The sequence below is a fragment of the Ornithorhynchus anatinus genome, chromosome 8, assembly GCF_004115215.2.
Source record: "Ornithorhynchus anatinus isolate Pmale09 chromosome 8, mOrnAna1.pri.v4, whole genome shotgun sequence".
Classification (NCBI taxonomy): Eukaryota; Metazoa; Chordata; class Mammalia; order Monotremata; family Ornithorhynchidae; genus Ornithorhynchus; species Ornithorhynchus anatinus.
In genome coordinates, this window is record NC_041735.1 from 14,043,856 (window position 1) to 14,056,186 (window position 12,331).

At 45.1% G+C, this 12,331-nt stretch overlaps 1 protein-coding gene across 1 annotated transcript in view; it reads left to right on the forward strand.

Moving 5' to 3' along the window:
- The first annotated feature begins 8,981 nt into the window (after window positions 1-8,981).
- The window catches only part of GNAS (GNAS complex locus), a 125,238-nt gene continuing 121,888 nt past the window's right edge, over window positions 8,982-12,331 (forward strand). The window contains exon 1 of the mRNA XM_029070346.2: window positions 8,982-9,524. Coding sequence (XP_028926179.1) covers window positions 9,386-9,524 — 139 coding nt within the window. The 5' untranslated portion in view covers window positions 8,982-9,385. The remainder of the gene's footprint in view (window positions 9,525-12,331) is intronic.

Sequence of the window (12,331 nt, forward strand, 5' to 3'; positions counted from 1 at the left end):
AATCATTGCTATAAACATACTTAAAAAGTGTAAAACAACATCTCTATAAGAGTAGGCGACAGTTTATCACCATCATGATTAGAGTCCATAAGTGTAATTGGTGTGTATGATCAACTTTTCCTCCTTTTGAATGTAATAATGTATTCAGTGATTATTAATATTCAGTGATTATTAACAGACTTTCAAGAGGTCCTCAAATCAGTCCATATATGTAAAAAATGGACTTTTCAGAAGCTTTGACCTTAGTTCCCTAGAACTTTCTCATTTAGCAAGAACGAAGCATATCAATGACCATTTGATCTGTGAGTGCTAGTGAATCTGTTTTCTTAGACTGTGGAGAATTTTGAGTAGACAATCTTGATCTCCTCCCTAGGAAACACATTCCCTCTTTTTCTGGAGAATTTGCATTGAAATGAGTTTTAAACTCAGAGGAGTATACTACTTGAACTTTTTTCTACAGTCTCTAAAAGCCTTCATTTACCCCCAACCATCCTCCCCTCTACATTGCTTATGCATTCAAATCTGCATCCCCTAAGCACTTGTTATTTACTACTCCCCCAGCCCCAAAGCACTTTTGTGCATATCCTTACACTTTCCATTTCCCCTTTCCGTAATTTATTTTAATGTCTGCTTCCTCCTCTAGACTATAAGCTCCTTCTAGGCAGGGCTTGTGTCTACCAACTCTATTGTATTGTACTCTCCCAAGTGCTTAGAACAGTGCTCTGCACACAATCAGAGGTCAGCAAATACCACTACTGACTGACTGATTATTGATAGATAGATTGCTTATTTAATGTCTGATGTGTCAATAGAGTTATCATTTTTTATAATAATATCCTCTTTCTGGGCCTACTTTCAGATCCATCTCTCTTCAGTAAAGTACAGTAAAGTGTTACTGCAGGATCCATCTCACTTTAATATGTGTTGGGGATGTTGTTAAAGATGGGATGTCTAGTGACAGCAACTTTGTTCTCTGAGAACTGCTGCCCACAATATGGAGTCTTCCTTCAGGATTGACAGATGAGCCTTGATCCCAAGAAAGCCAATGTGAAAATATTGAAGGGAATTGTTTACTACCAAAGCCTTGTTTCTTGTACAAGTCCTAAGAAAAGTGCTGTCAGGGCTGTTCTTCATCCCTCTTAGCAAGAGGTCCTTCTGGTTGGGCTGAGGCTATAGATCTTTTAAACCAGCTTTCCAGTTTCCAAGTAGAACAGATCTCCTGAGGTTTGTGAACTTTCCATTCTTCAAGCATGCCTACCAGAAGAAGCATCTCTGTTTTGAATGTCCCCCTTCCCCCTCTTAGATGGTGAATTACCGTTATTTTCATTATATATGTACTTCACTGAGCTGAATGAGGTAGCTCCCTCATCTGTGGACATGACATGACCTAACCAATCAACCCATCAACCAGAGGAAGGAAAAGTGGCCTAGTGGACAGAGCACTATAGTAGGAGTAAAGAGACTTAAGTTCTAGTCCTGATTCTGCCATCGATCTACTCTGTGACCATGGACAAATCACTTCATTCTCTGTGTCTCAGTTTCCTCATCTGTAAAATGGGGATAAAATACCTGCCTGCCCTACCTCTTGTTCTGTGAGTCCCATTTAGGAAAGAGACAAGCTCTGTTACTTGTCTTCTGTGTAACATTTAACTTCTGTGTTTCCACAGATGAGGATTAAATACATGTTCTCCCTCACCCTGAGTCTCTGAGTCAGTGAGTCTGTGAGTAGGGTCAGAACTGTGTCTGATCCAGTTGTCTGATCCAATTGTCTTGTACCTACTTAGCACAGTGCTCGGCATATAGTAAATGCTTAATGACAATAATAATAGTAATAAACATAATAAGAACTATGTACGATCTGATTACCTTGTATCTACAGCAGCATCTAGTGAATGTTTGGCATGGAATAAGGACTTAATAAATGGCATTGTTAATTAATTTTTAAAATGAACAAACTGCATGGCTGTTTACCATATTTTAAACATAGGGAAGGTGGAGTAAATTCTGTTGCGCCCCTAGAACATTATGTACAATCATTAAATGCTAAATTACGTCCACTGGAGACCGTGGAGTGGGCTACCATTACATTTCAAACTGCAGGATACAAAGATTAGTGTTCTGCTACAACATGTGTTTTTATTATAATAAATAAAATACCAACATTATTATTATTATGCAATTTGCTTAGAACGTGGTGGGAGTATTGGAGAATATACTTCTCACAGCACAAATGTTTTCTGGGTAGAACACAATCAACGAGATGGCATTTGGTATAGGAAGAAATGGTTATGCGCACATGCGTGGTCAAGGCGTGATGCTGCTTTACATCCTAGCCTCGACCTCCGCCTTAACTTTACAGTACCATTCAGTGTTGTAGGTTTTTGCAGTGCTACCATAGTCAGTGCAGTAAACTAACGATGAGTGGCAGGGTATGCAACCACTCTGCTAGTAGCCGTCATCAACAGCAACAGAAGAATTTTCATAGAAAATTGTCAGTTGTGGTGGTGTCTTTGAATCATCTCCCTCCTAACCCATTAATTCCCACTGAATCAATGGATACCATAAATGTGATTTTCCCATAACACAAGGTTTTTCCAAGCACACAACCCCCATGTTATAACAGAAATTGCTGTTTTCTCCTCTCCCGTAGTCTTTTCTCTGTGGCTGCTCCGCAGCTTTTGTTGAAGGGCTTATATTCAGGTCCCATTACACTGTCTCCAGTTCCTCCCCATTTTGCTGTTTAGTAAATAGGCCTACTTTCTCCTTCCCCTTTACAGTGGCCCACTCTGCCTGGCCTGACTGACAGAAACAGGGAAATAGATGTACTATTTACCATGATTGCTATCTGTCCAAGGAACATAGGGTTAATTAGTTATGATATTTACTAAGCATTCACTATGTCTAAGTACTGTGTTCTGTTCAATCTGCCTTGTCTGTTTCAGTCAGGAGTAGGCAATATTTATCACCCAAGTCGGGCAGACAGGAGATACAGCCATAGCAGTGATTGCAGGTATCTATCTGTTTTCTTCAAGCATAGAAGTCATTCAGGGAAAGGAAATCATGACATTCATAAGCTTAATGGAAACCTTTAATTTCCAACTACCATTACCGAAGTAACTATTCCCTAATTTGCCAGTAACAAAACTTTTAAAAATCAGGAATAAATACAGCTTTGTTAGAGGCAGGGTATTTTCTTGTGAGCTACTTAAGGGGCAGAAGCAGGCCTTTTTGTTTCAGAAAGTGCACAAAAGACCATACATGAGTGACAACAGGATCATTTGTTACAAATGATAAGTCATCTAAACTGGTCTGCTTGTCTAGCTTATTGAGACTGTCAAATTTGAGAAGCATTTTCTGGAGCCACACTTGATTCTTAGTTTGTTAACTCCATTCTCACATTTTCGAAATCCTGAGCTACACCTTTCCCTGACCTTTGTAATCCTATCTAACACTTCTGTAAACATTTGGACATATAGTATTTATTATATTGTATTTGTTGGATTATTTTATATTTTCATTTTAGGATATTTTAATTAGGGGAATATCCTCATTTTAATTGTGAGGCTTTTAAAGCCAAACTTAAAATGAAAATTGTTAAACATGCAGTTTTGAAATTAGTGAAAGTGGGTGTTATTCACTTGCTCCACAACTTTAATTCTTTTTTCCTTCTTTCGATATTCTGGAACCGTGTTTAGGTGGAATCAGAGGTGGTGAAGCAATTTTCAAATCAGTATGGCTTTCTCAGATCTTTTGATAAAAATCAGACCAAGCTCTGTCCCATTCCAATTCATTTAAGAATAAATAATAATAGTAGTATAGTAGCATTTGTTAGGCCCTTCTATGTGTCTTGCACTGTACTGTACACTGTACTGGGATAGGTACGAGATAATCAAGTCCTACATGGGGCTCCCGGTGTAAGTAGGAGGGAGAACAGATACTAAATGCCCCTATTTTGGAGAGGAGGGAAGTGAGGCACAGAGAAGGTAAGTGATTTGCCCAAGGTTACACAGCAGACGAGTGGCAGAGTTGGGATTGGAACCCAGGTCCTCTGACTCCCAAACCCATGCTCTTTCTGCTAGGCTGTGCTGCTTCCACTTGAAGTCTCTAGGGTAGCTTTGCAAATTTTTCAATCCATTTCAAATAAGTTTTTCATGCTTTTATTCTGGAGTTACCATAGACAAAGTGGCATCATAGGTGAAAGCTGGGGGGCAACTGCAGCAGCTTGACCTGCTACAATCAAGAGGGAGTGAACTTTTTTGAGCAGAAACATCAAGAGGATTATAAGACAAGTAAAATGAAAGTAGTGCTAGGTACTTCAACAGCAGACCTGTCAGCACAAGAGGCTATTTTGGGGTGGGCATGTTGTGGTTGGGACTGTCAGTATGTATCGGCCTTTTGGGCCACATTCTCACCCACGGGTAAACTTTATCATCAGCATCATTGTTTTGGAATATGTTGAAAAACTTGATATTCTGGGTTGGCTTCAGCATTTCTTTAATTTTGTTGTATTTAAAGTAGGCATGTGGTACATCTTCACTCATTCAATCGTATTTATTGAGTGCTTAATGTGTGCAGAGCACTGTACTAAGTGCTTGGAAAGTACAATTGGGCAACAGATACAGTCCCTACCCAACAATGGGTTCACAGCCTAGAAGGGGGGAGACAGCCAACAAAGCAAAACAAGTACACAGGCATCAAGAGCATCAAAATAAATACATAAAATTATAGCTATAAACATGTCGTTACTAAAATAAATAGAATAATAATTATATACAAATATACACAAGTGCTGTGTGGTGGGGAGCAGAGGGAGGGAGTTGGGGCGATGGGGAGGGGAGATGGAGCAGAGGAAAAGGGGGGCTCAGTCTAGGAAGGCCTCCTGGAGGAGGTGAGCTTTCAGTAGGGCTTTGAAGGGGGGAAGTGAGCTACGGGGGGAAGTGAGCTACTTTAGCAGATATGTGGAGGGAGGGCATTCCAGGCCAGAGGTAGGACGTGGGCCAGGGATCGACGACGGGATAGGCGAGAACAAGGCATGGTGAGAAGGTTTGCGGCAGAGGAGCGGATTGTACGGGTTGGGATGTAGAAGGGAGGTGAGGTAGGAGGGGGCAAGGTGACGGACAGCTTTGAAGCCAAGAGTGAGGAGTTTTTGTTTCATGTGAAGGTTGATAGGAAACCACTGGAGATATTTGAGGAGGGGGTGACGTGTCCAGAGCATTTTTGTAGAAAGATAATCCGGGCAGCAGAATAAAGTGGGGAGAGACAGGAGGTTGGGAGATCAGAAAATCATTCAATCACTCATTCAGTGGTATTTAATGAGCACTTCCTATGTGTGCAGCGCTATTCTCAGTGCTTTTGTTCTTGTCTGTCTGTCTCCCCCGATTAGACTGTAAGCCCGTCAAAGGGGAGGCACTGTCGCTATCTGTTGCCGATTTGTACATTCCAAGCGCTTAGTACAGTGCTCTGCACATAGTAAGTGCTCAATAAATACTATTGAATGAATGAATGCTTTGGCGAGTACAGTAAAACGGAGCTGGTAGACTTGATCGCTGCCCAGGGGGAACCAACAGTCTAGTGGAGGAGACAGATGTTAAATTATGACTGTGTCCCTGAGTGTACAGTTGGGGCTTAGGTGGGGTGCTAAAAGGGTACAGATCCTAGTGTTTGGCCGCCACAAGAATGGAGAGGGAGTAGGGGAAATGAGGGCTTAGTTGAGGAAGCCCTCTTGGAGGAGATGTGATTTTGGTAGGGCTTTGAAGGTGGTGAGAGGAGTGGTCTATAAACATGACGAGGAAAGAAGTTCCAAGCCAGTTGACCAACTAGCTCACTTTTTAGAACTCTTGGGATTTGTTTCCCTTTAAATGAACAGTTCCACTTGCTGTCATATATTTACAAGGTCACTTCCTGTACTTCCCTACTTGTTAATCATAGTTAGCTTTGTTTAACTGCACCCTGAGAGTGTTACTTTTAGTTTCCCAATTGCAGCTCATTATACAGCAGCTATCTGGGTATCCTACTATCACCTATTCACCTCACATAGTTCACCCAGCACTGCTGTATTGAGGAAAGCCTAGCTCAATGCTAGGAGACTGACCTCATTCTAAAACTTGGAGTAGATTGGCATCTAAAGGGAATGCAGGCCTCACAGTCATCGTGAAGTTGGGAAAACACTATAGTTCTGTCAACTTTTAGTTTGGTTGGGGCCTACTGCCATGCTCCTTAGAGCCATCTTCATTATTGATGCACAGTAGTATCAGACATAAATGTCCCCTTCTGGTTATGTGATTTATTTTAGGCTAGCATTAAAATTGTTATAAGATTATTTTTAAAAGTGTCTGAAAGTAAATTGGGTATAACATAAGCCACGATTATGTGAAATCTATCTCACAATGACCTATTTCTCCCTTCCTGTCGTAACACATCTCTCATTTACTATCTAATTTACAACCATTCTCATTTTACCATCTAATTTACTACTATTCTCATATGAATAATACTTTGCACCCATAGAGCACCTTTCATCAGATGATGTCAAAGCATTTTACAAGCAAAGTAATTAATTAATTAAGCTTCACTATAACCATGTGAGGTAGGTGGGTGTAATTATAACCATTTTATAATAGAGGCATGGAAAGGTTAAGTGACTCGCCCAAGGCTACGCCTGTGAATCAGTATCAAAACTGGGAAGAAAGCCTCAGGTATCCTGCCCTGACTACTCTAAACCCTGCTTTAGACTGGTCACCGATGGCCCTTGAGGATATCAAACATCTCTCCGCTGACCCAGAAGTCAGATGCAGTTATGCCACTTAAAGTAACGATGTCTGTGGAAACCTGAGAAGCTAGAGCATCTTTCCGGGAGATGTCCCCTCTGTCTCCTCTCCCTTGCTTCAGTTAGTGCGTTCCCTTCCCAGGCACCACTGCCAAGCCAAGCTGTGGAAAGCAGCAACAGGGCCTGAGGTGGTGGGCGGCTGTAGGTTTAAAATAAAAATTTTGGACATAAAGTTGTCTGATGACATTTCAGTGTTGGATGATGGAGGGTGGGGTCAGATCAGCTGAAAACTGGACTTGACGAATGGTCCACCCTGTTCTGCTTTCATGGTGTTCACGTCTGGCACCAAATAATGTGGGTTAGAATACACTGAATTGTGAGACCAAAACAAAATAGATGGCTGTGCCCCGGTTGAACACTTTCCTTCCCCAAATGCAAATGATGGTGGTATTTGTTAAAAGCTTTACTGTGGGCCAAGCACTTCAGTAAATACAAGATAGGCAGGTTGGACACAGTTCCCGTTCCACATGGGACTCACAGTCTACGTGGGAGGGAAAACAGAATTTGAATCCCTATTTTACAGGTGAGGAAACTGAGGCACAGAGAAGTTCGGCGCTTAGTGCGGTGCCTGGCATATAGTAAGTGCTTAACAAATGCCAGAATTATCATTATTAGCTATTTTGCCCCAGGTTGTGCAGCCAGTAAGCGACAGAACTGGGATTAGAACCCAGGTCCTCTGATTCCCAGGCCCTTGCTCTTTTCATAATAATAATGATGGTGTTTGCTAAGCGCTTGCTGTGTGTCAAGCATTGTTCTGTGCCACGTAGCTTCTGGTGAACTAGCTCTGTTTTTTCCACTTCTCCCCTTCTGGGAGTCGGAGTGTGCTTTTTTTCCTTTTGTAAAGGTTGGGGTGTCAGGGGCACTCGAAAGCCCCACGTATGTGAGAGTGGCACTTGAGAATGGGACACGTGTAATAAATTGGGTGGGTGGAGGTGATTCAGTAAAGGCCCTGCAGACCCTGGTCTTCAACCACCAATTTTGAGTGCGTACATGTGTGTATGAATCTGCGTTTTTCTGGGTCGGTTTGGAGGCTGGGTTTGAAGAGGGCGCCTCTTAGTCCTGACGTTTGGATATCATGTGAATGCTCCGTTCCCATGGTTCAGTGTGTGCTGCTTGCCCCACCCATTTCTCTCCCTTAATGCAAATATATATTTTTATATATATGTGTATATATATATATATATAGTTAGATGTATGTGCGCCTATATGTATGCGGATTTTTTTGGAGAAAATAGGCCGAGAACGGGGAAAAGAAAATAATGCCAGTATTTTTACAATAATTTTTTTAAAGGCAAACCCTGCCGAGTGAAGGGCGGCAGGGGAAGGGGCGGGGAAAAAGACTCTGCTTTGGGAGACCCTCCGGGGGCCTCGCTGCTGGCAGTCGGTCTTCCCCGTGTGTGTGTGTGTGTGTGTCTGTGTGTGCAGAAGCCCCAGGAAGGAGTACGAGCCTGGAAATTAATCGTGAAAAAAAAAAGAGGAGGGGAAAAAGGGGAGGAGGGGAAAGAGGGGGCGCGAAGAGAGACCTTGGGTTGGGAAAAAAAAAACACCATTAGGAGGAGGAGGGGGAAGAAGAAGAAACCAGAGCCAGGGGAGGAAAAAATTCACATAGACACACAAACACACATTCAGAGGGAGGAGGCGGAGAAGAGGAGGAGGAGGAGACCCTGCTGCGCCCGGGGAGGGGGCGGGGGGGGCAGAGCCTGGGGCAGCTGGAGCCCGGCCTGGGAAGGGGAATTTTCCTTTTTTTCTCGGCTTTTCAACCCCCCCTCCCCCCACCCGTCCTTTTTGCTTAGGAGTGGCGGTGGATCTGGGGGCCTTGTTTGGGTATTTTTGAGGAGTGTTGTGGGCGCTTTTTTTTTTTTTTTTGGCGTGGTTTCTTTTTTTTTTTTTTTTCTTAAGCGAAAAAGGAAAGGAAGAGAAATTGCCACCGAAGAGGAAGCGGCGGCCGGAGTTGGATGTGTCGGATGGGTCCGGGGGCGTGAGGAGATTGATTTTTTTTTTTTCCCACCCACCAGCCCCCCCCCCAAGCCCCCCGCCAAGAGCCGTGGGGGGGGGCCGCTGCGGACCTGGGGCTTGGGGTGGGGGGGAGGGTGTTGTGTGGGGGGGGCGTTGAGGAGAAGGGGGGGCTCGGCCGGCCGCCCTCCCGCCCGCCCGCCCGCCTCTCCTACGGGAGAAGACTCCCCCTCGGGCGGCCTCGGCCATCGCTCCTGCCGGCTGAAGAAGGGGCCAAGCGAGCGCCGCTTTGGGGCGAGGGCGGCGGCGGGGCCCGCGGCTGAGGAACGGCAGCTGCGGCGGCGGCGGCGGCGCCATCACCCCCTTCGTCTCGGCGGGGCTTCCACCCGGGCGGGGGAGGGGGCCGCTCCTCCAGCCTGAGGGACAGTCCTTGGGGGAAAGACAGGCCGACCGGGAGGTTGGGATTTTTTTTTCCTCTTTCAAGCCTCCCACCTCCCGTCTTTTTTCCTCATTCGCCCCCACCCTTTTTGGGGCGGGGGGGCCCGACCCGGCCGGCGGCGAACGGGCTGACCAGCCGAGGCCGCGGTGGTGGTAGCCGCCGCCGCCATGGGGTGCTTGGGGAACAGCAAGACGGAGGATCAGAGGAATGAGGAGAAGGCGCAAAGAGAGGCCAACAAGAAGATCGAGAAACAACTGCAGAAGGACAAGCAGGTCTACCGGGCCACCCACCGCCTCCTGCTGCTGGGTAAGGCGGGGAGAGGGAGAGAGAGCCGGACCGGCCGGGGCCACGGCGGGGCCCCCCCCTCCGCCCCCCTCGCCTCTCCCCTCCGCTCATTTCATTGCATTTCATGATTTCCCTTGGCCTTCCCTCCCCCGCCGGGCCCGGGCCCGGGCCCGGACTCGGGGGGGACGGTTATGTCCAGGGGGCCGGCGGGGGGGCGAGGGAGGGAGCGGCCAGGCAGGAGGGGAAAGCGGGGAGGGAGGGAGGGAGGGGCCTGGAAGGACAAACTGGGGAGGGGGCGACGGTGGGAGAAGGGCATGTGGGAGGGGTCTTTGGGGGGGGCCGCGGCCCGGGGGGAGGGCGACATTAGAGGGCAGGACCGGCCGAGGGGCCTAGGCGGAGCGGGGGAGCCTGAGGTCTGGGTGATTGCAGCCGGCGGCGGCGGAGGGGGGAGAAGGGAGGCTCCAAGTAGGGACGGGGGTGAGGGGGCAGGAAATGGGGGGTGACCAGGACGGGGGGGGGGCTGGAGGTGGGGAAAAGGGGGGGCGGCGTCGAGGAAAGCGATTGGTGGGGAAAGGGGTGTCGCTTGCGGGATTCCATAAAGAGGGGGCCCCTAGCAAGGGTAGCGTTGGGCAAGAGAAATGGCTGTTGTGGAAGGGGGAAAGAAGAGGCCTAAAGAGGCTGGTATTGGCGGGGAGGGGGGCGGGGGGAGACATAGGAGGGAAAAAAATAAAGGCCAAGTGTGGTAGAGGTGGGGAAGGGGGTCCGGGGGCGGCTTGGACTAAAATGGGGGCGATTTACTGGAGGGTGGTGGCTAGGAGCGGGTCCCCCGCCCCCCCCAGACACACACTATGGACTCAAGTGGGACGTGGGGAAGAGCTGTTTAGTGGTGGCGACTGGAGGGAGTGGAAGCGGTCTCGAGACGGGGAAAGCATAATTAAATGCTAGGTCATACGTTGAGAAATCCAAACCCCTTCCCCCGAAGATATTTTAAAACCTAGCACTTGTTTGGCCGGCGCCCGCCCACCCCCAGAAGTGTCACAGTCACAATAGTGATGCTCATGGGTTCGTTGAGTGTGTTAAAATCAGTTTAAAAAAATGCAGATGTTTAGATTTATGCCCCTGTCAAACTTTTTTTTGGAGGGCAAGCTAGAAGCAATATTTACCCCTTTTGACTTTTTTTTTGATTAAAAGGGTTTGTAGTTTGAGGTATTAGGAAAATTCCATCACTTGTTCAAATGCTTACTTTTAAAGAAAAAAAGGGAGGCCTTAAGAACTGTACAAATGACTGGGAGAAAATACAGACCATGAGAGTGAAAGATTTTCCAGTTCTATTTTAAAATACCCATTTTTTTTCCCATAATTTGGTCTTAGGGTGGTAATTCACCAGAATCAGATCTAACGTGGTACATTCTTATAATTATACCTCTGATCCCATGTAGAAAATCAGGCTGATGAAGAGGCGTGGTTTTAAAAATTAAGAATTTAGATTTCTTTCTCATGTCCATTATTTTATAGCAATATCTATTTGCATTCACTAGGCATTTAAATACTATTACTATTTCTCCAGCGAACAGTCCTGTTGGCATCAATCTAGAATTATAAAAAAATGGAAACATTTCATTAGTTGTGCCATAAATAGCTGAATTGTTTGTAAATCTGGAGCTATCACATGTAGGGCTGTATTAGACTGTGTACCAACAACATCATTGCAAACCATAGAATACTGGGACGTGATTGTTACGAATGCTTAATAAGAAAACAAAAACGACACCTTGAATTTATGGCGCCTATGCTGCTAATTTTACATACGTGCTTTAAAATTGTCCCTTCAGGTGAATTATTGGTTATTATTATTATTTATTATTAAAAATTAGGTGATTTTTATTTTTAAAAAATTCCATTTGTCTAAATTTTACTATGGTTTCTTAATGTATTTGATTCGAGAAGGTGGAATCCTTGCACGTTATTTTAAATTTCATTACACTAGATTTAAGGAATGACATGTAAAAGAAGGAAAGCAAAAGGAAAATGCCAGAAAATGCCTGCTTAGAATATGTATTATAGTAGCTTGGGAATTCAGAAGCTGAGTTATTTTCTTCCTTGCAACTCTGTTTACCCCCACCAAAAAATGTATTTATCTTAATCTGTGATATTCCCGTAGATCTCCTAACTGTGAACATGGAAGCTCCTAGTATATCTTGGATTATAGTATTCCCCATTTTGACTGTCTCGGGTCTGTTCTTGTTAGTATTTTTCATGTTTCAATATGAGATAATTGAAAAGACAAACCTATGAAGTTGGGTTGTGGGCCAGAAAATAAAATAAACATTTTTAACCCATAAATGATCAGTGAGAGGGGAAGAAAAAAGGACAGAGGGCATTAAATTCCCAACAGGTTTGTTTGTGTTTGAGGAGGGTTGAAAAAAACTGTCAACCGAAAGACTGTCAAGACTTAGGTGAGAGCACGCACCCACTTCCCAAAGCAAGAACTTTCAATTCCCAATAAAAGATAATAGGAAAGTGTTTTCATATAGAATGAACTTCAAAATAAAAATTTAAAGGTGAACCAAAATGGAGGCATCTACTGTAGCAGTTGAAGGGTAGAGTTTGGAATCTTCCAATTCTGGACTGGTTTCTATGAAGTTAAGGTGAAAGACTCCAAGCAATATGCCTGCTTGACCCTAGGCACTTTTCCCTAGCAGCGCTCCAGGCTGCTGAGGATACAGTGTAACTGGGGGGAAAAAAAATTCCTGGATTTGGGTCTTGGAAAGGGTATTTAGGAGGGAGATAATTGATGGCTTACTAGATATCCCTTTCACCTGTTTGTG